The following is a 27,507-nucleotide window of genomic DNA, read 5'->3' as shown; positions in this document are numbered from 1 at the left end:
ATACGACACACTAATGTGGACACCGTTTGGAAAGCTCTGCTTTACATGTAGACACGATAGAATTGCCACATGCCACAACCAAGACACATATGCAGGTTGTGATCTTGAACTCACAGAATCCTTGAGTTATTTCATTTATTCTTAGTAGTCCACCCGCCATACTTTCATGGCATTTACAATGGCCCTGTGGACACGTTTGGAAATTATTGCCTTGTGGCAAGCATGGGTGATCTGTGGCCTTCCACATGTTGTTGGACTCCCAGGTCCCAGCAAACAAAGCATACACCTCAACAAACAACGCAGAACAGACAGACACAAATGTCCAGTGTTTGGCTTTTATTGAGACACAATTTTCTTCCTTTCATATAACTTATCTAGTTAAAATATTCATCTCCATATAGTTACCACAAAAAAGTAAAATAGAAAACTGTTATTTACAGCTGTGGGAAACAAAAGACAAATGCAATTCAGCATTACCTTTTCCTTGTAGGATGCAAAAAAAAAAAAGGAAGAAAGAAAGAAAGGGGAGGAAGGGCACTTTCATTCAATTCCTTTGCATGGAGAATAGCTCTGAAAATTGTACCCATTTTAAAATGTGTGGGAAGCCCAAAGAAGAATCAGAATTGGGGTCATTTTATTCCGCACAAGATTGTTTGTGTATCACCCAGGTACTGAAAAGCTTAAAAAAATGCTTTTTAAGCCAAACTGATCTAGCATCTGGCTGGAGAAAAAGCCCACCTGTAAAATAGAGGGATATGACAATGTGCTAGTTCATTCTCCATTGGGTCCGCTTTTCCTATTTGAGAAAATTTGTTCCAGTATCACTGAGCTAGATGTCACAGTATTTGCACTGCAACTTTCATCGGACAATGCCACCTAACTAGTCCGTAATACTGATAAGACAGCTGAAGTCTCAGATTAGACACAAAGGGTGGAATATACTCGATGGCTCAGTTTCAGTGGTGGAATACACCCAATGGCATAGCTGATAGCAGCAGCAAGTATCATCCAGACACTCATCTCTACCAACAAGATGGCAATAGCAACAACCAGAAATTAAGGGGCAAACCCTGATCTCACAGAACTAGCCCACCCAACTGCCCATTTTCCAGTCAAGCAAGCCTGATATCACATCATTCCGGTCCAGTGGCTGCCACAGTCACCGCCCCCCCGCCATAACTTATTGTGTGTTGTACACTATGGAGCTTTCTCCTACACCAGGGCTGTTGCAGACTAGTGATATCACACACTGCAAGGTGGGAGGGGCTACAGCCAGCTGACCATTTCAAATATACAATTCCTCAGATGCTTCCTTGGTTAGTAAAAAGAGGGAAACCACCCACGTTTCCTTTACTCTTTGTGGCTAACAGAAGGGATATTTTCCAGGGTCAAATGCTCTTTCCTCAGTGATTGATAATTCTTCAATTTCCCCCCCCATTCACACCACCGATCCCAATTATTACAAGGAGAAAATACATTAAGTACAACAGTTGGCAGAAGATTTATCTATATAATAAACTAAATTAATACAGCAAAATGAAGTACAGCAAAAAGCAAAAAGGAGCATGATTTTCTTTTCTTTTTTTCAACATCACAACACACCTTGAAATGCTACACGATGTCATTAAAGCTTCCGCGGAACTTTAATCAGCTCCAAACAGCATGAGAGAGACCAAGAGTCCCGTTTTCGAACACCATCATCATTAAAATTTTCATGTGTGTGTATGTATGTGTGCATGTGTATAAAACTGGAACTTCGAGGGACATTGGGGTGCTTTTTTCAGCTTGAAGAGAACATCAAGAAGGTTTTCAAACCCTGCATGGCACACAGCTCATAGGTCCCATCGAGCCCCAAGCATTGAGGAATTAGCAGCAGGGTTTTTTTAAAGGTAAGCAGGCCTTCTTCAGCTGCTGCAATTCGGTTAACACCACCGAGTGTCAGTCAAACTGTGGAACATCCTTGCAAGGCCTGAGTTTACAAGAGCGAGGCTGAAAAACCACTGAAGAAAGAGATTCCCGTCTTCCACTTTCACGTGATCAGGAAAGGCTAGGCTCCTTCATAAACCCCCTAGCCGAACTTCATGCAGCCTTGGCAACCAGAAAAACACACCGTCAAGTCTCCCAAAACTGATTCAGACCTGCTCAACCAACAACCCCCATCACCATAAATAATAGTTAAAGCCTGTGCTCCCTCCAGCTGCTGAAAAAGCAGGCCCCCAAAAGTACAGATGCCTCAAACTCCTCAGACAGACAAGAAAGATGTAACTCCCAGTGGATTTTCTCCCTTGGCCTCTTGCATGGGGAAAATGCAGGTCCAGATTCTACTCAGTTGCACAAGCTGCCGCTTCAAGGTAGACAAAACACCTGCATCTTTTGCCTGGAGCTCCTTCTAAGATTAGGTGCCGTCCAAGATTCTTGGGCGAAAGAAGTTTCATCATCTTCCCATCTAGAAGCTCAATGTGAAAACGAAGACAGGCTGTAAAGCTACTCCATGCATCTCTCCCAAAGTTCCTTGCAGGGAACTGATTAAAGTGCCAGTTGTTGTCATCATTATTTTTTTTAAAAAAGTCAGAAAACAGTCTGACCAAAAACTGGAAGTGGGTTTTAGAACAACACCCCCAAACCCACCAAGAGAGGTGTTAGGAGCAGGGACACAAAACCTTAAACATCACTATTCATTTTAAAAAATAAATTTGGCTTTCAAAAGCAGAGATCAGTCTCCAATTCATCAGACTGCTTTAAATTTAGATTTCTGCAACCTGCCATTTTCTCTCCCCTCCTGAGGCTCCTCTTCTCAGATCCTGTGCTGTTTTTCCTATGAGTTTAAAAGGAAGAGGAAGAAGTGGAAGAGCTTTATCATGTGTTTTTTGCCAAATGAAGAGAAGGGAGAAAAGGCAGGGGCAGGGACTGTTTTGTGTCCATATGTAGAAAGGCCTAATCAACACATATCTGGCATGAGAGTTTTAGGGATAAGAGGGAAAATGGGGATTTAAGAATTCAGGGGATAAGAACATGCTGCACCAGGGATGATTTGATAGAGGGCTGGCAAAACCATGGAGTGGATCTAGGGCTCTGGGATTCCAAACGGGGTTTGAGAAGCAGCAGTGGCTGCCACAGTCACAAGTAAAGGCCTTTGTTCGTAACAGTACCAGCAAAAAAGAACTCTCCAAACTGGATGCTAGGAGAGATCAAGATCCATACATATTGGGACTGAGAAAAGAACACTGTAGGTAGAGGAAGAAGGTATTCCTTTCCATTCTGGAGTTCAGAGAAAGAGACTGAAGGAAGAGCAACAGTTTGTGGACCTTCTTATCTCAGCAAGTGCCAAGACTTCACATTTTAAAAAACGCTGGGTGAACAGACCAGGTTGTAGGAGCAGAGGAAGGAACTGGAGGGCTGCTTTGAACAATACTGTGCTGTTGGTCTTAAAATTGGGCTTGGGGGGATTCCTAGCCACCCCAACCCCTCCCTGTTTTCCCATTAAGCACTGCTTCTATCAAAAGAGGAGGAGAATAATTCCCTTCTCGCTCAGGCATGGGTGTCTTTATCTCCGAGAAAATCGGTTTTTGAACTCTTTAATCGTCTTCGCCATCATAGGTGCAATCTCTGAAACAACACAATAAAGACAGAGAGAAAAGGAAAGTTGAGACCATCTAGTGCAAGAATGTGCTTGATCCGATTCCAATTAGTGCCTCTGGAATACAGAACCCCCAAATTGATGTTTAAAGTAAGATTCTAGCCCTTTAAACCAAGATGCCCTACAGCTCCAGCATTGTTCCCGGGCTGTATTACAATGTATACCAACAGCTAAGAGTTCAAGCAGAGCATAACCCCTAGAGAAAGCTGCATTCCCACATTTGCCTTACTTACTCTTCACAGGAGGCTTCCTGGAGTCATAGCCAGCAGAGGAGGCACTGCCCAGGGACGGCCCTGAGTGGCCGCTGCTAGTGCTGGGTCCATCGTAGGACTGTTCCTCTTCTGTGTGAACAGTGCTGCTTTTAGCTGGCGTGAAGTACACTGGTTTGATCCTAGACAGAGAGAAAAGACACAAGGTTGCTCTGCGTGCACCCAAGAAATCACACTGCTGCCTGAATAAGTGAGGCAATTTCAATCACTCTGAGTTTAAGCTGAGTTTAAGCTGGAAGAATGTAGACGAGAGGGTGTCAGTTTAGAACCAGGGAGAGTGGAAGCTCTCTTTTTCTCAGCCTAACATCCCTCACAGGGAGGTTGCAAGGATTAAAAAAGACACCAGACTAACAATGAATGGAAGAGAAGGTATTATAGCACCACTGCTAAATCTGAACCGTCTTGAGCAATCTTCTCCAACCTAGTAACCTCCAGATGTTTTGTAACACAACTCCTTTCAGCCCCAGCCATCATACTTGCTATGTGAAAGCAAAAAACAATCAAAACTGTACACTTCAGCCTCACAGATGCTTGCTCCCTCTCCCTACAAATTGTCTCTTGTTAGTCTGGGCCCTGCTAGGCTCAAGGAATCATCAGCTTCTGCAAACACCAGAACAGCCACAATGGGCCAAAATGGAGGTGAGGAATGAAAAGTACACATCTTGTAAGCTGCTTGGAACTTTTCCTGAATCCCTGCTGGATCCGGGAATAGCAGTCATCTTGCCCAGCATTCTGTTTGCACAGTGGTCAACCCAAAGCCCTAAAACAGGACCTGAGGGCAACAGCAACACTTCCCACTTGTGATTCTTTGGCAATCAGAACCCAATACGGTTAAAAGACAACGCCATACCCAGTGAGATCCTAAGGAGAACCACAACGGCATCTCAGCAAATGTGGAATTGTAACTTTATTGGACTGTATAGGGAAAATGCTGGAATGTGTCAAAGTGAGCTGCCAGAAACCCACTGGTTGATAAAGTGCAAAACACCCCCAAGTCCTCTTCTCCTCAACATTACAAAAAAAAGTGACTATGTGGTTTCAGACTCACTTGATTTTCTCTGGGACTGCAGCTCCTCCAGTCCCAAATTTTGCTTGCCGTCTCAGCACATCCCGGGGCGGCTTGGCCACTGAATTGACGAAAGCCATCTTGGCTACTCTGCCTAAAAGGGTGAGCAAATGGAGAAGGATCAGGTTAAACAAAAAGCGCTTTGCAAGGAAAACCCATATATCCACCCCACTCTCCCTGCTCATGGCCTCAAGCCACTCATGGAGCAGGGAGAGGCTTTCTCCCAACATCAAGCAGATGTATGAAATTGTTTAAATCATTTTTTTTTAATGTATGAAATGATTTTATATAGGTTTTACTAGTTGACTTTTTAAAATTGCTAAATCATTTAAATATGTTTCACAAGAAACCATTCACAAATGAAAGTAAATAAGCCAGATTTTCCTTCTCATTGTTTCCAGGCTTGATGCTAAATTTCTGTCCACCTAAGCTACTACTGCTGAAGTCAAAAGGGCAGGACTATTTTTTATTTTATTTTTAAGTTGGCCGTTGTCATCCACACTTCCTTTCAGTTTCATAAGCAAATGGCTAGCCTTTCCCCCTCAAATCCCAGGCCTTCACATTCTACCTTTGGGCTTATTGGCATGAGCCGACTGGATGTTTTTGGTCAACATCAGCAGCCGCTGCTCTCGGGCATCGTGCAGGCGCAAGTACATCTCCCGCCACGACTCAAACTCCTCTGGCTTCTCCTTCTTGAAGTCGCGAAGGCAGTGATTGTGCCACAACTGATCTGTGTCCTCGATTAAAACCTGCAGGCCATGAGCAGAGAAAAGGCTTGAGCCCAGCAAATGGGAAAGACAGAAGGCAAAACATTGGACAAACACCGCGGGGGATTAAATTAATTCTCTACACATCCACTTGGAACTGCTTTTCTAAAGGCAGAGCTCTCTGCACTGCTCTTGAGAGATCACTTGTACCACCTGCCTCCTGGTTGTCTGGGGAGGCTGCATTTCATTCCCCCTTGGAGCATAAATTAAAGGGCTCTTGAGTGTGTTTTTTCGCTCTCCAAAAACATGTGACACCTCTCTCTTTTTTCACCTCTGTTTATACCCCCGAGGCTCATTTAGAGCAGCAACAGCTGCTGACCAACCTGCGCTGCTCTAACCAAGATCTAATTCCCTCTACTGAGCACAACTCAGAATGAAAAACGCAGCATCCGCTCCATCGCCGTCTAGGGAACCCTAATCCAGCTGAGCTCTAAGAGATTCTGCCTTGTGGGAAGGTAGCAAAACCCACAGGTACTATGAAAGCAGCCCACCCCAAACTAATGCCTTCCTGATGCTTTAGGTTACAATTTCTACCAGCCCCATCCAGCACTGCAAGCAGTCAGGGATGGTGGTAGTGGCACTCCAAAATGTCTGGAGGGCACCAGATTGGGGAAAGTTGTATTAAGGTTTCTCATCAAAACATAACTGGTATGACATTTAACAAAGTGCTTGCTGCCTTAAGGAGGAAACACACATGCACACTGGATAAATCTGTGCTGCCTTTTTTTAAAGCCATCAACAAAGGGGGAAAAACCAAGAGGCTGATCGCTTTTGTAATTCAAAATCTGAATTAGGAAGCCTAAACAGCTAGAACTTCAAGTTTCACATCAGAATTTGATCTCGGTGCCAGAAATGCTGGCCAGCATTACCCAACTTTGAAGCTATGAGTTCCGAACTAAAATGTTACTATTAAACACAGATGTAGCTCAACTGACCCTTTTCCTGAAAAGCAATCAGGCTCATTGTATTCAATACTGGACATAAACGTTAAGTAGTTAATGATTTACACCCTTAGTAAGGTTGGTAAAGCAAGGGATGGTGTGTCTTTGGCGTAAGTCAGATAATTTTCATACGGGTGAAATCAGTTGCATCCTGTCCAACTAGGACACCACTTTGGCCAATGTTGAGCAAACACAACATAATGATTAAGAGCAGCCTTCTGGCTCCAGCTGAGGACGGAAACGGCAGCTAGATTTATAGCTCAGTAGTTTTTAAGCCTTTAAATTTAGTTTTAAACTTAGTTTTGCCTTTTTAAACAGTTTTAAACCAAACTATTTTTGCATGTTGGAAAAGCAGCAGACAAGACTGTGGCTAACTGCAATTAACAGCGTTTATGTTTTGTCAGCTTTCCTGTGGGAGCGTCAGATGAGTAAGCATTTTATAGATAAGACACAACAGCTGCCCTATCAATCTTGACCATGGAGCACGTTGATACTAAAGGAGGGAGACCCGACATCCTCTCCCCCTTACCCCATGGGAAAGGATTTGCTCTCCCTTCTCAGCTCCAAGGCCACCTTTCCTGAGAGGGTGGCTGGGAACCCATGCACAGAACGCTGTGAGCAGCCTTCTTCAACCTGGTAACCCACATGTTACCAGACTAAAACTCCAAAAATCCCTGACCATTAGAGTGCTGGCTAGAACTGATGGAGTTGGAAGTCCAAGTCTTCTGGAGTACAGCAGGTTGGGGAAGGCTAAGGAGTGTCAGAGGGGGCCTGGGAAGACCTGGGTTCAAATCCCTTACTAAGTAATCATCAGTCTAACCTACCTCACTGGATTGTTGTGAGGTCAAAATGGGAGGGGGGAGAGAAGTGAGCCACTTACGTTGGCCTGAGCTTATTGGAAGAAAGACCCAGATAAATGGAAGAACTCATCATGCTAATATTAGTATATACTAATATTGGTGGGGAGGGATGGAAACCCCTCATAAAAACGACCAGTGAGAAATGAGCATGCTCTGTGGCATGGAATGCTGACTCTGCAAGTTTGGCTGAAGGAGAAAGGAATATCCTACAGATGGACATGGCTTACTGGCCGGCACCTGAACAGGAACATTCTGTGCTGCAAAAATTCGTTGCAGATCCCAGGAAACAAATCCAGGATACAAAACTACACAGAGAGGAAGGAGCAGTCTTGTTTCCTAATGCATGGGATAACCAGGGGCAGGTTCAAGTCACCCTTTTGTGCCCCCAATGTAAGTAAATGGGGCTGCCTTTCATTACTGCAGAAGGCAGTAAAGCACTGGCAGCTGGGGGCACGGCTGAATAAGGAAGTGGAAGCTAGTGCCTATTGGGACCAATAGGGCAGAAGGCAGGGAGAACAACAGTAGGTGAAGCCAGAGCCAAGTGATTCTTGTTTTGTCTCCATCTCCCTCCCTGCTGAACTCTATAAGGGCAACATTGAGGCTAAGGAGAAGGAAGCAGACAGCTAGTGCTACCCTAGACTGGTTGCAAGTAAGAAGATAAGCAAGTGAGGGCTGGATGAGGGCAGGCAGAGGCTGATGGGGCAGCGTGACACTTCCCCTAATGGACCAGCCTCCACTAACACACACTAATCGCAGCTGGTAATGGAACAGCAGCAGCAACAGATGCAAACACTTCTTGCCCCCGACTCTCCCACACCATCTCATAACACTCACGTGATTGCAGTCCTCAATGCGGTACAGTTGCTCCGGGGTGCATCTCTCCAAGACAGGCTCCAGCACAGAGAAAGGGACACCACCTACTTCATAGATTGCTGTAAGAGAGAAGGCGACCCATCAGATCCACGAAAACGCCCCCAAGAGCAGTCAACGACCCAACTGATTCGACTCGCTATAGAGCACAGGCCACTGTAGCACCTTCTGAAACTCAGGGGCGCGTGAGAATGCCACAGCTATTGTGGGCTGGGAGCTGTATTCCAAAACATCTGAAGGGCTGACAAAGGCAGAAATAGATCATAACAAATGTTCCCCGCAGGCCATTACCCAGCTGGGGAGGGGGCAGTAAGCAGAAGGAAGACCTAGACCGCTTTGAACATAAACCAGTCACGGAGCCCATTGGTGGCAACCGACAAATATGTAGAAAGGGGTGCTTGAAACTGGCGTAGAGGGGCACACACATCAGGAGTGTTTACCGGGAGAGTGGGGTGTGAATATTCTCCCAGTGGAGCTTTGAGAGACCATATAAAGAAGGGTTTGAGGAAGGCAAAGCAGGAGGATAACAAAGAAAGTGAACAAAAAAAGGTCATGGAGAGACGTCCTACTTCTATTTCAAACCACTATTTAGCACAGGGATGGGGAACCAATAGGCCTCCAGGTGTTGTTATAGACTCCAATTCCCAACTAGCATCAAGGATGATGGGAATTGTAGTCCATCAACATCTGAAGGACCACAAGTTCCCCATCACTGAATGAGCAGGAGGATCTTGACACAGAGGCAGGCGGCGGGGGAGCCAGAGCAACAGGCAGAGAGAACTTCCAATAATTAAAGTGAAAGTTGCTGTTGGTCATGACTCTATGAATACAAATAAGGACGTTCCTGTAGCCTTGCATGTCTCTAGTGAAAGCCACATATGCCTGGCATTGACAATTTAGAGTGGCTGCTACGGCAAGCCAATAGGAGCACAGGAAACTGCTTTAGATTGAGTCAGAACAGATCTGAGAGACCAGGGTTCATATCCCCACTTGTCCATGAAGCTCACTGGGTGACCTCAGGCCAGTCACTTACTCTCAGCCTAACCTACCCCACAAGGTTGTTGTGAGGATAAAGGAGGGAGGGAGTTGCTATGCACACTACATTGAGCTCCTTGCAGGAAAGCTGGGATAAATAAATGAAATATATATGCTGTATATATTGCCTACCCTGACAGAGGGTCTCCAGCATTTGAGCCAGGAAATAAACATGGTTACATTGAGGTGGGGCAGAAGGAAGTCAAGGGTGAGGAGCTGTGGAGAAGGCCTAAGCAGCCCTCCCCTCCCCCACTAGAAATACTCAGTCAACATGGGGAACCAGAAATGGCAGTTTTTCTCAGCCAGCCAGAGGCCCCAACCTCCTCCCTGCAAAACCCACCCCTTTATGTTAAAGGAGCCCAGCTGGCAAATACTCACAGTCAATATTATTGCTGAGTACCCTGATGCATTGCTCATACAGAGACATCATCTTTGGGAGGTAGGCAGTCTTTGAGCCTGAGTACACCTGCATCTTGGAATTCAGCCTGCGTCCTGTGAAGCCAGCCTCGTCTTCCTCTGTGGGTGAGGACAGTACTGAGGGACAGGAGGAAAGTGAGATAAAAGCAGAGAAAAAAGTCACTGTCAGTTCTCAGGATCCAGTACAGAGTTTAGGTAAATACAATGCAAAGCTCAGGTGGCTTGCTGAGTCCTTCCCAAGAAGGCCTGCTGCCTCATTGCAGAAGGTCAACGATCTGGCTTAGATACCACTCCATCTCCAGCCCTGGTCCAAAAGCTGCCACTGGAAAGCTGACAGCTCCTGAATCAAGAACACGGGTATGCTGATGAACCTGGAAGATTCCACATAGCAATCGCCATGATTTATTACAGGGATGGGAAACCAGTGGTGTTCTAGATGTCAGTAGACTGCATTTCCCATCAGCCTCTGCTGGCATAGTCAGCGGTCTGGAATTATGGGAGCTGCAGTGCAGCAGCATCTGGAGGGCCACTGGTTTTCTAGGAGTCGACAGACCTATCATCCATTAATTTGTCTAGTTCTTTTTTAATAGACATGGCTCCCATAACATGACAATGAACTGTTTTTAATAGTAATTCACTTTAAATTGATGGAACACATGCCATTCTGATCCCAAGATGTGGTTTATAAGTTCTCTTAATTACTATTATTATAACTACATAACTGTGAATTATTATTATCCTATGATTTCAGAGTCTTGGTGTGAAGAACATACAAAGCTGCCTCATACTCAGTGCTAGATTGGCAGTGGCTCTCCGGCATTTCAGAAAAGAGTCTTTTCCAAGCCCTACCTGAAGATGCCACAGATTGAATCTAGAACCTTCTGCATGTAAAGCAGATTCTCTACCACCGAGCTCCAGCCCTTCTTCCACTAATATCATAATGACTAAAATGACTGAGAAGCAAAGAGCTTTTGAATGATGGTTCTCTATACCAGGCAACCAAAAGCAACACAGAAAACAAGGAGCATGCTGCATGGCAAAATACTGACAGAAGTGGAAATAAGCTTCCACAAACTGAATCACAGATCAATGAAGTGAAATCCATGCCTGCATTTCAAAGCCAAACAGAGGTCAAGAATTGATCTCCAAGCATGTTCAGAGGGGCATACCTTTTCCACAAGATCCTAATGACTTAAACTTTGAGTTCATCTATTTCTCAATCCAGCAGGCATATCGGAGGGCTAAGGTCCAAGGTACCTGAGTGCACCTTTCCCTAATGTATCACGGTTAGTGAACATGTGGCACTCCAGATGCTGTGAGACTCCAACCTTCATCACCCACAGCCAGTTTATGGGAGCTGGGAATCCAATATCTGGAGTGCCACACATTCTCCACCCCTGCTGTACATTAAGATCTTCACATGACACCATTCTCTACACCCTTTGAGAGCAAGTCAGGGCAGTGCCTTTCCAGCAGTGGCACCCAGGTGTGAAACCTCCTTCCCCAGGAGGACTGCATGCTGAGCTCTTTAGAAGCCTTGGGGGAAGAGCTATGGTGCATTTCTATTCCAAAGCCTTTGGAAGGTAAGATTCCTCCAATACTCTCTATATTGGTTATTTTCAGCACCTGCTTTTTACATTCTAATAGGGGTTTCGTTGTTGATGGTTTTAAAAGAATGGAGCTGTCCCACTAGTCTTAGAAAGGATTTTCTCAAGCAGATTCCATCCTGTTCTTAGCTCAGAAGTTACCTTTCCTTTTTGGCTGGGGAAGGGGCATCGATTCAATTGTAGGAAGAGGGCGGTAGTTGGCCTGGATTGGGGGCAAGGGGATGTCAGGAAGCGTTGGCACCACGTCAATGATCATCTGGAATAGAGGAGAAAATAAAGTGTTTAAGCTAAGGCAGCTCTGCAAAATAAAGTTCATGAAAGTGTTGCTAATCCACAAGAATATTTACCAGCCTTTCTTCTCACACAGTCATTTGTGGCCCATGGATGTCCTGAAGGAAGACGGCTGGTGGGCAGGAGTGGCGAGAGAGCAAACACTTGTCTGCCTGGTTGCCTAATGGCAGTTCTCTCTGCCCTCCAAATAGAAGCAACCATACTGAATCAGACCACTGGTCCATTTAGCTCAGTATTGTCTACACTGACTGGCAGCAGCCTGTAAAGGGTGTGGACTGAGGGAGGGTTCCAAGGCCAGATTTGGCCCTGAGGCTCCCCACCCTTGGTCTATACTAACTTATCAGCAGCTCTTCAGAGTCTCAGACATAAGGGGTATTTTTCTTTACATCACCTACTACTCGATCCATTTAATTGGAGATGCCAGGAACTGAACTAGGGATTCCCAGCATGCAAAGCACATTCACTACCAGTGACCTATGATCACCTCCCTTCCGCCACTAGAAAGGAGAGCAAATACAATCACATGCACTTAGTCTTCTTTTCAGTTCAAGTTGAGGCCAAAGAGAGTTGCTTGTTTATTTCCAATATTTATATACCAGCTAATGACTACAGTCCTCTGGGTGGTTTACAAGTAAAAATTATAAACATAAAATACAGTATGAAAAGAAAATCTAACATGGAATAAAACCAGCAACAGAGATTGTCATCAGTGCAACACGTATTTTAAAATAAAAGTGCAGTAAAATGTTTTGTTTGAAATTTTCTTCAAAGGAAAGATACAGCAAGTCCTACCCAGACATGTATTTCCCTGCCAGTGCTGCCACTCAAGGAGATCTCGTGGGAGGCATTTTTATTCGGCAGTGCTCTGCCCAGCCCCCATGACCTTATGCCATGCCAGTTCATGCACTCCATACACCTGAAGCCATCGCTGTTAGACAGCGTCCATTTTATTTCATTGCCCAACAGGTTGGCTTGCTCTGGTCTCTGTGGATTAGTGCCTGGAGAATATAGCGGCCCCAAGAATACAGAAGTTAAGCAAGCTTTACACAATGCTGATGAGCCATTTTCAGGGTGAGGGAGGTGGCACTGTGCAGGCCGGGCCGGGGAATCTGTGGCCTTCCAGATGTTGTTCGACCACAACTCTCATCATCCTTGCTGTTGGCTATGTTTGCTGGGGCAGCTGAGAATTGTAATTCAACAACATCTGGAGGGCCAAAGGCTCCCCATACATGCAATTATCCACTAACCATGGATCATCATTGCATGTGAATAAGTCTGGGATGAAGACAAGGCAGATCCCATTTCCATGGATAGTCTTCCTTATTCTCATAGCACTGTTCCACAAAGAAGTTCTATCCTCCTTCTGATTTACTAAAGCTAGCTTGCCCCTCAGTGTGCTGAAGCTAGATCAGGTACCAAACTGTATTTCCTAAGCAGAGAGCAGTTCTTTCTCATTAATTCAGAATTTGGGGAGTTCAGAATCCACAGGAGCAAAACAGAGAGCAAGATGCCCTGAGGCATTGAGGAGCAGAGGTGTCACAAGCCCTGCACCCCTTGCAATTATGCTGCAAAGGAGAAATCAAATCTCCAACAGTTGCTTTTTAGTAAGTTTATCAGAGGCTGGAGTCACCAAGAAGACATAGGGAACTTAGGGAGCTGCTTTATACTGAGTCAGACCAATGACCATGGGCCTATCTAGCTTGGCATTGTCTACACTGACTGGCAGCGACTATCCAGAGTCCCAGGCAAGAGTCCTTCTTCGCCCTACTTAGAGGTGCTGAGGATTGAACCCAGGACCTTCTGGGTTCAAGGCAAAAGCTCTGCCAATGAGCTGAGGCCGCTCCCACAGCTAAATAGAAATAAAAAGAGGCGAGCTACACCTTTTAATAAAACATCAAGAATAAAGTAAAATGTTCAAGATGTAACTGCACTGCACTGCTTCCTCCCACATTGTTTTTGCTGCATTTGCAGCACCGGTGACCTCTCTGGGGTGCAAGCCTGGGCAGTATGTATGGAGGTCCTGGGCTGCCCAGAAGGTGCTAGACCACAAAGATAAGAGAGACCATATTTCACAAACAGATGGAGCACATGCAGAACCACCCCAAGATAAATGGTCTCCCCTCTCCTCCTCATTAATAAGGTGAGGAGACTGTCTCTGCACAGGTCTCGTTGAAATGAACAGCAGCACCCTAGAATGCTACTCCAGTTCCCTTGCAACCCAGAGAACCTCCTCCAGAGCTGCCATGCCATGAGGCAGGTCCACCTCTTTGCTGCCTTTGTGGATGCTCTCTACCTGCCATCTCCCCTTTCCTTATTGGAAAAGGCACTTAGGAGCAAGTGAACCCTCAAGGGGAGAAGGCGCAATGTATCCCCAAAACATCGCGCTCACCTTTTTCGCTTTGGAAGCCCCCGACTGCTTCTTCTCGCTGGCCTGCTTGTGTGTCTTCCTGCTCGTGTCGGAGCTCTTGGTGCTGGACTTGGATCCGTTCTGCTTGCTGTGCCCTTTGTCTTTGTCTGGGACGGGAGCCGTGGGCTTCACCACGTTCTTCTTCTTCTTCTTCTGCGGCTGGTCATAACTCAGGTAGGACTCAAAGGACATCTTCGGCTTCTCGTACTCATCCTCTGCGTCTCCCTCCCCATCGTTTGGAGGAGAGAAGTTGGCTGGTCTCTTGTTTGACTCGGAGGCCCTGGCTTTGCCCTCCAAGTTCTTGGAGCTGCCCGAAACCTTCTTCTCCTTGCTCTTGGAGGGATCGCCTTCTGGCTTGCGCTTCTCCCGATCTCCAGGCAAGGCCTCCAGGCTGCCCAGCTTCACCTTCTCTGGCTTGACTCTCTCAGAGTCCTGGTGCTTTTGCTTCCTCAAGTGGTTGTCCAGCGTTTCCTCCAAGTCCACGTGTGGCTTCTCCTTCTTGCTACTGCTGCCGCCTTCTCTCTTCTTCTCTCGCTTGGTGCCGTCCAAGGCCTTCAGCCTCTCCTTGCTGCCCCCCACCATAGAAGAGTCTCGCAGGGGCTCTTTGGAGGAAGCCTTTAGCAGCCTCTCCGGGCTAAAAGCAGGCCCTTTCTCCTCCCCCTTGGCCTCCAGCCGCAGCTTCTCCTTGTGAGAAGACTTGTGCTCTTTGCTGCGACCCAAGCTGGCTTTCTCCTGGGAGTCACTGAAGCTCCTACTCTGGCTTCCCTCTTGCCTGTCCTGAAAGCCATGGCCCTTATTGGACTTCCGATTAAGGGACTTCTGCTCCCTTTCCTGGTCCTCAGCTCTACAGAGGTCCATGTACAGGTCCTGAGGGCTATCACTAGGCTCGGGCGAGGCTACATGTCCATAGTCAGAGCATTCCTGGTCGGAGGAGAGAGCCGGGGACTCTCTGCCCCACGTCCTGTCCTCTGGAACACCATAGCTCAACGTCTCATGGGCTTTTTCGGGCTCATAATATCTCTTGGGCTTTTTTGCCCCATTGTCTGGCTCGTACGACTGGCTGCAGGAAGGCTGGTACGCCTCTGTGTAGTCCTGGTCAACCTCTTCATCCTCTTTGGGGGAAGGTTCCCTTTGCCGTTTCCTAGAGATGCTTCGGTCATAGCTGCGCTCTACAGGTTCGAGGTTAGGTCTTTGCAAAATAGAAAAGGAAAGTAGTAGTAGATCAGAAAAACCTGACATCAAAGCATTAAGTTACTTCTGAGGTTGGCCTCCCTCCCTTTACTGAGGTAGAAAAAGAATGCAGCCAAGACTATTGACTTCAGTGCCTCTGCAACAAGAGTGGGGAACCTCCAGCCCTCCAAGCACTGCTCGAGTATGACTCCCATCAGCCCCAGCCAACATAGCCAAGGGTGATGGGAGTTGCAGTCCAACAGCATTGGGAATGCCAGAGGCTCCCCATTCCAGTTCTACGATCGACAGAATGCTGGAGATTTTTTGAGGCCAAGTTTCTAGTCCTTATGGCTGAAGATGGAGCTTGCACATTTCCACGTGTGTCTATAAAATATCCCTGCACTCAAGAAGTACAACGTATCTCTTCCTTCACCTCGACAGTCCCTTATTTACTTTCTCACATGCCAACAGTCCAAGTACAGACTATGTCATTTGAGATAATGCAGAAGAAGTCAAAATGCAAGTGAACATGTTTGCTTAAACTGGTGTTCTACAGTCATCATTCAAAAGGGCCAAAAAAAATGGCACCCAGGTTCCATGATCACATACAATGCACAGGAAAAGGCAACACAGATGGTGCAACTCTCTGGGGTTTGAGTTACAGTTACAGTCTCACTCTCACAAACTTAGTCACTGCCCTCCTTGAGCATAAGGGAGAGGAGGTCAGTCAACTTTGCCTTTGTTTCCAGCAGTTCTCAGTGCCTGTTCTTTGTCCGCCAGCAGCAGCTAGGCTAGTAATTCTTACTGCTAGGAGAAAGCGGTCAACGAGCCACGATAAAAATAAAAATAGTAATTAAAGACTCCAAGGAGCCCAAAGGGGCCATCACATGGAAGAAGTTTCCTGCTGCTATCTCTACATGAAAATGCCCGTGCCAACTCTCAGCCAGTCTCTCCTGGAGGTGGGCTATTCCTGCTGTGACCCAATTCTGGACTGGGAACAACAGATTATTTGACCGCACACAATGCAGATTCAACAGATTACATGGCCTCTGAGGAAGATGCCTACTATCCCTCTGGGTAAGTCTCATATAGCTATGCAGCATCACTTAGAGGTGGACAATTCTGCTGCCTGCCTCTAGAATGGGTGCAACTGGACCATTCAAGCATTCCTGGTGGGGAGATATAACCCACTGTGTCCTTCTAATCAGGAGTCATGCCCAGATCACCAATTCCTGCAGAAATACTTGTAACGGGAGGGTTGTTCTTCTGAGGGAAGGTATCCATTAAAAAATATATTATAGCCTGCCTTCCAACTAAAAGCATATTTGCACTGAAGTTCTCTAAAAGCTTTCCTGTAAGAGTGGCATGTATGTTTCACTACAATGCCAGCAAGGAATTATATGAATGATCAAAAGGGAGAGAAACACCAGAGTGGACAAACTATTCATGGTGTTGGGGAAATGGACAGAGAGACATTTCTCTCTCCCAGTCACCCGGTTCTAGAACTCAGGGCCATGCAGAGGAGCCAAATGTTGGAAGAATCAGGACAGACAAAAGGAAGTACTTCTAGACACAGCACAAAGTTAGAAGTATGGAATTCACTACCATAAGATGTAGTGGGGGCCAACTTGAATGGTTTTAAAAAGCATTCAGACAAATTCATTGAGGATAAAGCTGTCGGTCGCTATGAACAACCCTCCAGTATTGAAGGCAGTATGCTTCTGACATTTCTGGAAAGTCGAAGGGTGGATTGCACTTGGGTTCTTCTTGCAGTCTTCCCATAGGCATCTGATTGGCCACCGCAAAAACAGGATGCTGTGCTAGAGTGGCCTAATCCAACAGGCCCCTTCTAACCTTCCTAATGCTTACAAGGCAGATCAGAGATAAACCAGAATCCCCTGTGCTATGGAACAAAGGAAGCTGCCTTGTACCAAGTTCATATTGTCACTACACAGAACGGGTGATAATCAAGAATTAGACCCATGGAAATTAATAAACCTAAGTTAGTCATGCCTATTAATTTCTATGAGTCTACTTTGAGTAGGACTAACATTGGCTATAACCCAAAGTTAGCACCTCTCCAGGGTTTCCAATAGAGAAGCTCCTTTCCCAGTGCTACCCGGAGATGTTAGAGATTGAGCCAGGAAACTCTACACCCCAAGAATGTGCTGTACCACCAAGTACCCCAAAACAGCAGGGATTCCTGGACTCTATCCCACACTGCTATAGGCTTGCTTACTTGGTCCCTACCTGGTCAGCCACAATCAATGCAAGAAATGTGGGAATCTTTCAAATTATTCTGAGGTATGAAATGACTTCAGCTGATGAATTACAAGTCCCCAGATGTCATCTGGTATAAAAGGTCATCAAAGAACAGAATTAGGGGATGTCTGGCTTACCGTTCCACTTCCTGTGGGACTGGCACTAGCTTTTTCCACCTTGCCACCAAATTCTTGGCAAACTCTCCAACCTGTTCGTGTTTCCGTAAACCGTTCACAGTTTTCCCCACTCCAGTCTCCTGCAGAAGGGATACAGAAAACCTCAAGTTTTAACCATCATTGATTGCCAATGTGTATTTCTTTTAGGTTTGTGTATATCCAGTCTCATCCTGGCAGGTAACATGTCCAATCCCCCCAAGAACATAAAATAAAGCTCGTTTATTTTTACCCCACCTTTCACTCTCCAAAGGGAGCCCAAAACAGTTAAATTAAAAACATCAGAACACAACCAAATAAAAACCCCACCCAAAATAAAATATGAAAGAATCCTTTGCTTGGTTCTCAATTTGGGCGAAAATACTGGGTTTTTGTGAGAATCCTTGAGATTAGGAATGATGCTAAGGGTCAGACAAAAAGCCACCGGAGCTCATTTTGGCTTCCACCTGTTTAATCCTAAAGGTGGTTCATACCCTCAGTGATGCACTGCATATCTGGGAATAAGAAGTGCTGTTATCAAAAGAGGTCTTACCAGAAGGATATCAACCGTAATAGGCAACTCTGAAAGCCGCTTCAAACTCTTCATCAGCTGCAGAGACAAAAATGAAAAGTGAATGAGGTGTCCGCCAATCAAAGGGAGTTCCATTTGGCAGCAGCAAAGCAGGAAGGGCACAAGAAAACAAATCCATCCAGCTTCTATGATGGCAGCCACACAGAGGGAAATTAAGTCCTGCTGAACAAGAATACTCACACCTTTTGTGGGCAAACGATGCAGAACAAGGAATCCTGAAGATTCAGCAAAAGGCAGCCCCATTGCAGCTCTCCTATCATTTGAATTACTGGAGCACAGGAAGCTTCCTAGCATCTCATAAGGCAGGTGCCACTCTGACTTTAACCCTCCACTGCTGTGGCTTGTCTGCAAAGGCAGCATGGCCAGGACCAGAAGCTGGCAGAGTCAAGGAGTTACCAACACCAGACCTGTTTAGGTGGCCCAGATGCTGCAGCTAGTGCAAAATACAGCTGCAAAGCTGGTGGGAAGGACCATGTGCCACTGGTCCCAAATGTACTGCACAGCCTGCCCAGGAGCTACCTGGCCCAATTCAAGATGTCTGTACTAGCATACAAAGCCCTAACTGGCTGAGGACCCAGGTACCTAAAAGAGCACCTTCCCACAATATCAACCATCTTGGAGCCGATGATTGGCAGTTGAGACCTTGGTGGCAGTATCACCATTAGATGCTGCCCGGTTGCCACTGACTGGTGACAGGGCCTTTTTGGTGGTGGTTCTCCAATTTGTGGAATGCCCTCCCTGGTGAGGCATGCCCATCTCCCCGCATTATTAAGTTTCAGGAAAAGTTTGAGCGTATTCCTGTTTAAGCAGGCATCTGATGGCTGAAAAATACTGTTCTCGGCAACCTTGAAATTGTTAGCCATGAGGACATGCAACTATTTAAAAAATGTTTTTCTATGCTCTTATTTATTTATTTAATCAATCCACCTTCTACCACAAGGTCCCAGGAAAGGTAGCAACAATAAATTAATACAAATAAAAATTAAATAAAAGAGTTACAGCTGTAAAACAAAAAAAGTGTGTGTGTGAGGGGGGAAACCCAGTTCCATATGTATAGAACATTTAAAAAAATCCACATATAAAAACAGTTCCAATGTGGTCATAGGCTGGGATAAAGATCTCCACTTAAAAGAGTTGCTGAAAGAAGAATGTCTTCAGTAGGCACCAAAAAGTCAACATAGTCGGTGCCTGTCTTAGTATGTATTGGAAGGAATTCTATCATGCTCAATGGACCTCCTAATAAGACAGTATCCACAGGAGGCCCTCTCCTGCAGAACCCAGTGGCTGGGTGCAGAAGGGGCGAGACTATCTTTCAGGCACCCTGGTCCCAAGCTGTACTGGGCTTTGCACACTAGTACCTTGAACTTAAGCTTGCTGGCAAACTGGCAGCCAGAGCAATTCTTTCAGCAGCAGTGAAACACGGTGGTGATAGTTTGCCCCAAATAGTCAACTTGCCAATTTCTGCACCAGCTGCAGCTTCTGGGCCAACCTCAAGGACAGTATGCATTGCTGATGGAGTCTCTGACGGGTTGTTTCTTTTTTTACTTATCTTTAAGTGTGTTGTTTTGCAGCTTTGTTTGCCGCCATGGGCTGCTTTTGGAGTAAGGGTGAGATAGATAGATAGATAGATAGATAGATAGATAGATAGATAGATGATAGACAGACAGACAGACAGACAGACAGACAGACAGACAGATAGGAGACCTACTGAGGGCTGCACCATCTTGAATCAAGCACTATCTATCATGGATGCTCTTGCTGTGGCTCCAGCATTGCAGCGGGTTAGGCTAGATGACCCTTGTGTCCCTCCTCACTCTACACTTCTATGATTCTATGACTCAAACTGTGTGGTGCCTAGTAAGGTCAGTAACCTCAATGGGCTACTCTGAGGAAGACTAACACTGTATACAATGCCACGAATATATTCTATTTATGCCCCACCAACCACTAATAATTTCCATGCAATCTTTGAAGGCAATCCCATGCAGTAGTCTAACCTGAAGGTTACCGTAGAATGGATAACTGAAGCCAGGCTATTTTTGCCCAGCTAAGGCTGCTGGGGGGCAGGGATTGAACCTGGGGTGTCCTGCAGGAAAGGCAGATGCTCTGCTTCTAAGCTACAGCCCTTCCCCAAAGGCAAGGCTCCTGTATTTATAACAATTGTGGAGCAGAGGGAATTCTTCCAAGGGGAGAGTGCCTTTTCGTGGGTGAAAAAGCAGCATCTATCCAAATCTCTTGTTTTACACAACTGTTTTGAGAAAAATTCCGCCCACCTCCTTCCCATCTGCCAAGTCTAAAAGCAAAAGGGAGACGTGGCCTCAAAGGTGCAGAGTCTCATTTGGGCCAATGTGGCACTGCTCTTTCTTCAGCAAGGGGGTTGTAAGTTATGTTCACAGTAGACCCATGGAAATTAATGTATTAGCCATGTCCATTATTTGCAATGGATCTACTCCGAGTCGGACCAACACTGGTTACAATCCGAAGATATTTTAACAGGATAATTGTACAAACTCGCTTATTGAATGGATCTAAACTACAAAGGGAGCCCATCCAATTGTCTTGTCATTTGTTCTTTTATTGCAGTTTTGTTTATAGATGGTCTAGAGAAGAGCTGCACGAGTTAAAATGTGCCGTGCCAAATTATTTACTCTGGGTGCAGCCAGATATCTGCTCCTTTTCTCTCCTGCAGCTGGTCAACCTCTCTCTCTCTGCCTCTCTTCAGAAAGAAGACCAAACTAACAAAGCAAAAAAGAAAACATTGGTGTTGCCACTAGTGCACGCTATCTTTGTTTAAGGGAAGGGCCCTGGCTCAGTGGGAGAACATCCGCTTTGCACACAGAACATTCCCCAGTATCTCCAGGTAGAAGGGGGAGAGACTCCCTGCCTGAAACCAAAGAGCAGCTGCCAATAGGTATGGATGACACTAAGCTAGATGGACCAGTGGTCTGACTTCATATAAGTCAACTTCCTATCTTCCCCTTTACAGCCCCCTTGGCTAAAGCCAGAGCACTACCTCTTCCAGAAACCAGTCTGGAAGCAAAAGCCCAGAGTCAGGCAAAATGTTTCACAAGCCGTAAAGAACTTCTGCAACTCAGATCACTGAGCGACATTTTCTGAGCCATCCACATAGACGAATGCACTTGCCCAACCCTGGATTAGAGGCTCAATGGCAAAATTTCAGTTAGAGATCAAACTCCTTTCAGACTTTTATTTGCAGCCAGGGCTGCATGTGTTCTGCAGCAGGTCAAGCATGTCTGGTGTCAGTCTGGTGTCTAGCATTTAGACCTGCAGCTAACAGCATGGCTCCAAAACAGAAAAAGGGGGGGCATGTAAGGAAACAAATAGAAAATGCTTCATAAAGGATCAGACACGGAGGTAGAACAGGGCCATTCTCCGACCCCCGTTTCCTTCCCCCTGGCCACAGTGCACCTACAAGCCCGGACTGGCCAAAGAACACCCATCTCCGGAGTCTTCAGTCCTTTTTGCCACCTTGCCACTTCAGCCTTTCGCCCAAAAGAGAAATCCACATCTTTGAAAACTGTCTGGAAGCAAAAATAAAACTACAAACTGTGTAATCATTTATGCTAAGCCCAAAATTAGAGTTTCAGTTACGCAAAATCTGGTAGAGTGAAGAATAAAGGCATACAAACAGCTTATTTAAAAAGAAAAGTATGAGAATAAAGTATGGGTGGGGATTTAATACAGGTGAAACAACAACAAAAGGGCAATAGAAAAGAGGATTTATAGCAGGGGTGGCCTTCCAGATGTTTTTGAACTACAATTCCCATCAGCCCTGATCACCAACTAAGGGCTGGTGTGAGTTCTATTCCAACAACACTTCCCTGGGTTTTATAAAACATGCAAAATCCCTATCTCCTGGACAACAGACATAAAGCCTCATGGGGCAGGGGGAGGAGAGGCAAGGGTCTGCTTGAGGTGTTAGCATTTGAGAGGAATGAGAAAGAGTGCCCTCCTGCCCCTTTTTCCTCATGTGTCATAAGCCTGAGGGCAGTGAACCACTTACTACTGGTTTTTCTAACTGCTCTGGAAGCCTTATTGGCTAAAAGGCAAAGAAGAAATTATTTCAATAAAATCCCCACCTAGGAGCCTCAGGACCATGTAGTTCAGCACAGTGTTCTTCAAACTTGGGTCCCAAGATATTGTACTAAAACTCCCATCATTCTTGCCCATTGACTAAGCTAGCCAGGGATGACGAGAGTTGTAATGTCTGGAGACCCGAGATTGTTCAACACTGATCTACATGAGTATGTAAGTCCCTTTCTTTCTAAATTGCAGTCCTCTCACCTTGATGATTTATGAAGACTCAACTAGAAAAACTGTTGCAAGAATAAAATCAAGTTTTTGCTAAAAGCAGCAAAATTATTTGATTTTGCTTTTCCAGTGGAAATTCTTCCCAAGAAGCTTATATTACTGGTTTCTGGACTTTGCCCTAGACAAAGCTCACAGAATTTTTCAGATGAAGGGTGAACACAGACGGTCCTTTTACCAAGTGGTATCAGCTATCATGGTACACATGCTGCCATATGGCACAACTAGTTGCCTGTATGACAAGACCTTGGCCAAACATCTGCACCCATTCAGAAAGTCAACAAAACAGGAAAAGGCACACACTCCTTAGCATTTGCCTGGATATTACAGACCACCCTGATGTCTCACATGGTAACAGGTACACTATGATAAGCTGCCATTTTGGACGATCGGTACCCACCCTCTAATGAGTAGGTCTAGGACTTTCACATTTTTATTTAAGCAGAAGCCAATATTTTATAGGGCAGACACCAGATTCTAGCTGTGCATGCCATTTCCCACCCCCTCTCACAAATGATACAGAGCAGATGATACAAAAAGCATACTTGTGGACATGTAGATTAATAAGAATTAAGCTGGGGGGGTGCGTTGGAACTCTCCTTTTCACACCTATGAATTTTTTTTTATAAATTGTTGCAAGAACCAGGCACTTTTAAAAAAATAACATTTTACATATAAATCAAAAAGCATTTTGACCTGGTTTGAAACCCCAAGCCTATAGTACTGTAGTTCCCAGAATTCCCAAGGAGCAGGGCCATCTGATTTTAAGGAATCTCTAGGTAAAAATGTAACTCACATTGCTAAGCAAACCTAAAACCCATAAAATACAGGAAGCACTTCTAGATACAAAGTTGATTTCACTTCGTGGTTTGATGCTGTGCACCAGAGATATGGTGCTTTCCCCCTAGCACTTAATGTGCTCCAGTACATGGAGTGCAATGCATCTGATCTCTCCCGTAACCTTATTTTAAATCAGTTCAATGCAAAGACATGATGAGGTATTCAGCAGACACCAAAGTTATATTGATTTGCCAGAATAACCCTCTTTTATGAGTCCAGTAAAAAGAAATCCAGCCCTTTCCTCTAAATTATTCACAGAGTCACTCACCATATCCCATGCCTGCCCCCCCCCCACTTTACATCCCCAATCAGCACATAATGAAAATCACTTAGCTTAGCTTAGTTGCCTCTTTGCACACTTTAACCATTTTGGGGATGCATGTAAACATGATGGTTAAAATCAGTGCTTTTTTCTTTAAAAATGTTTAGGGGTACTCTCATTTTCCTTCAATGAAGCCAAACTTAGATTCACAAAATGTTTAGGGATAAGCGTTTCCCTGCGTCCCCCCAGGAAAAAAAGCACTGTTTAAAATTAATAGGGATATATTCTACTTTTTGGTCAGCACACCTAAAGTAGTTGCAACTACAAAATCAAAGGGTGGTTATAATTCCACATTTGTGCAGAGGGGTTTATAAAATTTTGAGGACTGCCTTGCTTCAGATATCTCCAGCAACCCGCTCGATGTGGGGGTAAACCCAACAACCTCCCCGCTTTCTTCTTTACACTGCACATATGATGATTTTATTTGACAGATCGACCCTTTCATAGCGACAACCCCGCACACCATTCATCAGCACACACTGAAAAGGGGGTTCAAGGAACACACTGGAAACGGGGCTTGAGAACGGAGCCCTCCTTGCAGAGTTCAACCGGGGTGTCGTGGGGCGGCGCGGGGAGGGGGGAGGCGTAGAATAACTTAAGGCACGTTAAGGTACATGCCCTTGGAAACGGAGCTCTGCTGATTGCCACCCCACTTTGAAAAAGAGACGTTGGATCTCTTGGTCTTTCCCTCTTCCCGGTGTGAAAAAGTCCAAGCCTGCCCCAAATTCATAATTTGAGTAGGGGGTGGGATCCCTTACTCCAGATCACCTGGATCCATACTAGGGAGCCACCCCGCCACATCCCACCGACCTCCTCCGAGTCGCCCCCCACCTCCTTCTCAAGGACCCCTCCCCAGTTCTCGTCTCCTTCGCTGTGTGGCCCTTACAAGCGGGGCCCCCTCTTTGTCCACCCAGTTAGCCAGCGTTCCCCAAACCATTCGGCTACCAGAGGACCCACCCGCCACCTTTGCTTCGCCCTCCCCTTCAGGGGGTCCTTTACCTTCTTGGGCTCTGAACTGCCCGTGAGCCGCGACTGCAGCTTCCCTACAACTTCTAGCACCGACTCCGCCATTTTTACTGCTGGCGAGGCCTCTCCTCGGCGGAAGTGGCTGCTGCTTCACCGTCTACCCAGGAGGACTCGGGGCTTCCCTCCTTCCGAACCTTTACTCCCTCGCTTCCTTTTTTTTCGCGCCGCCATGTTTGCTCCGGGCAAAAAAAGGAGACGCTGGTCAAAAGAAGGGCCAGTAAGCCGTTCTCTTCCATAGGTCGGCTCCGCCATCTTAGGAGCTGGCAAGTTGCTTCGAAACCGAGAAAGGTAGAGAGGGACAAAAATCGCCATCTCGGATCAGGGCGAAGCTCGAAAAACAGCTGAAGAGATAACGGGTTGGAACCCTCTCATCTTGGAGAAGGGCAAGAAGTTTCCTTGCTGAGGTGCAGCCGCCATCTTACGTGCTGGCAAGAACCTACTCTCCTCATATGTTCTAAGCCTGGAGTCGGTCGCTGAGGTTTTTCGTGCCTTTTCACATAGTATGAGCACCCCAGGATTTCAGCTTTACTGAATAAATAGCTCAAATAAGGAAATTACTATAAAATATACTTTTAATGGGGTGGTATTTTGTTTTAAAAGTCTTTTTTCCACTGCAATTTGTGGGAAATGCTTCTGTAGCACCCTGCTTGTGGTTAACGCTTAGCTGGAATGAAATATTCAACGCAGCAATAGAGAAATTAAAATAATAATTTATTTGTCTGACAACAAATAAATATAACATTTGAAAATCTTTAAGCTCATTTTAAAATACAGATCCTGATCAAAATATAAGCCTTGATAAAAATGCAGGCTATGATTAGATGCCTCACTTCCAGGAACCTCCATCTGTTATCAACTGAGAATTTGTTGCATATCAGCCTTTTCTCCATCCTAATCCATTCTTGGGGATCCCTCCCCCCCCCCCAAAGCATCAGGAGCAAACAAAACTGTCTCTACAGGGCCAGAACCATTTAGGGAGCTCTCAGCCTAGTGCTGACAATGGGGCCCTATCCAGACCCCTACTCTCATACATACTCTTTTTTCCCATTGCATAGCAGTAGACGACCTCATTTCCTATTCAAAAGTGGATCTACCACCCACCCACCCCTAAAGTAGCCAGCCAGGCCCCCAACACAAACAGCAATGAAGTGCAGCATAGCTGGGCTAGGCCAGTGATCAGTCCTGCTGAGCCCTGGATAGTTGCCAACCAGACCAACTGCTGGTCCTGTGTCTGCATCAACAAACCCCAAAACTGGAATTTAAGTACAGTGGTACCTCTGGCTATGAACACTTCTGGTTATGAACGCTTCAGGTTACGAGTTCTGCTAACCCAGAAGTAGCTATTCCTGGTTGTGAACTTTGCCCCAGGATGCGAACGGAAATCGTGCGCTGGCGCGCATGCAGCAAAAGGCCCCATTAGTGAATGTGCGCCTCAGGATAAGAATGGTTTCAGCTTAAGAACCGACCTCCGGAAAGGATTAAGTTCGTAACCAGAGGTACCACTGTAAGGAAAGAGCAAAACTGGTTACTCCTCTTTAAACAACTGTGCTTATCCTTGGCATGGGGAAATGTCTGGCCTTCCAACTTTGTCAGTCATCTTCCAAGTGTCCCTATTTTCCAGGGACGTCCCTGATTTACAGAAGCCGTCCCCGTTTCTGATTTGATCCCAGAATGTCCTGATTTTCCTTCTTGTTGTTTAGTCATTTAGTCATGTCCAACTCTTCGTGACCCCATGGACCAGAGCACGCCAGGCTTTTCCTTAGGATATCCCAATTTTCACTGGGGAAATGTTGGAGGGTATGGAGTTATCCAACCCCTGAGCTGTCTGAAGGCAATCCTTTATAGGGAAGTTTTTATAATGTTTAATTTTTTTTTACTATTATTATTATTATTATTATTATTATTATTAGTTGGAAGCTGTCCAGAGTGCTGGGGCAACTCAGTAAGATATGTGGGGTATAAATAGTAAAATTATCATTATGGAATGGCCCAAATGGGGTGTCCCTATTTTCACTGGAGAAATGTTGGAGGGTATGCTATGGCTGATGATGGGAGAATCCAACAATGGAGAGCCACAGGTTCCTCATTCTTGATTTGCCTCTTATTTCAGCTTTCCCCAACCTAATACCCTCCATCAACCCCAGCCAGGTCAGGGACACAGGTGCTGCTGTGGTCTAAACCACTGAGCCTCTTGAGCTTGCTGAGTGAAAGGTTGACAGTTCGAATCCGCATGATGGGGTGAGCTCCTGTTGCTCTGTCCCAGCTCCTGCCAACCTAGCAGTTCAAAAGCACCAGTTCAAAAGCACGCCAGTGCAAGTAGATACCGTAAATAGGTACCACTGAGGCAGGAAGGTAAATGGCATTTTCATGCACTCTGGTTTCCATCACGGTGTTCTGTTGCACCAGAAGTGGTTTATTCATGCTGGCTACATGACCCGGAAAGCTGTCTGTTGCCTCAGCCTGAAAACAAAATGAGCGCCGCAACCCCAGTCGCCTTTGACTGGACTTAACTGTCCAGGGGTCCTTTATCTTTTTACTTTATAAGACAGACAAATCTAAAACATATGGAGGGCTATAGGTAGGTTCCTCATCCCTGATTTTACTTCTTAGTTCGTCATATGATGCAAAATTAATTTACAGAACTCAC

General features: G+C 45.7%; 1 protein-coding gene across 1 annotated transcript; it reads right to left on the bottom strand.

The window, feature by feature from the left end:
- Nucleotides 1-321: 321 nt before the first annotated feature.
- Nucleotides 322-24,961, bottom strand: ELOA (elongin A). The gene is made up of 11 exons (XM_081921444.1): nt 24,834-24,961; nt 18,305-18,361; nt 17,737-17,855; nt 14,150-15,356; nt 11,611-11,725; nt 9,824-9,979; nt 8,375-8,472; nt 5,541-5,721; nt 4,955-5,066; nt 3,871-4,028; nt 322-3,606 (listed from the first exon to the last, which is right to left on the bottom strand). Exons 1-11 carry the CDS (start codon nt 24,903-24,905, stop codon nt 3,545-3,547), a joined length of 2,337 nt encoding a protein of 778 aa, XP_081777570.1. The 5' UTR covers nt 24,906-24,961; the 3' UTR covers nt 322-3,544.
- Nucleotides 24,962-27,507: the final 2,546 nt, after the last annotated feature.

The sequence above is a fragment of the Podarcis melisellensis genome (assembly GCF_964234715.1).
Source record: "Podarcis melisellensis genome assembly, chromosome: 8".
Lineage (NCBI taxonomy): Eukaryota > Metazoa > Chordata > Lepidosauria > Squamata > Lacertidae > Podarcis > Podarcis melisellensis.
The sequence above is the reverse complement of the archived record's forward strand: the minus strand, read 5'-3'. Positions and strand labels throughout refer to the sequence as shown.

What these genes read in the sequence shown, in the direction of transcription:
- ELOA (XM_081921444.1), bottom strand. Translation starts at nt 24,905, where the DNA reads ATGGCGGAGTCGGTGCTAGAAGTTGTAGGGAAGCTGCAGTCGCGGCTC. An exon ending in ACTCAGCAATAATATTGACT is followed by an intron (nt 8,473 to 9,823) that starts GTGAGTATTTGC and finishes TCTCTCTTACAG; the next exon opens with CAATCTATGAAGTAGGTGGT. An exon ending in GCATTGAGGACTGCAATCAC is followed by an intron (nt 5,722 to 8,374) that starts GTGAGTGTTATG and finishes CATGGCCTGCAG; the next exon opens with GTTTTAATCGAGGACACAGA.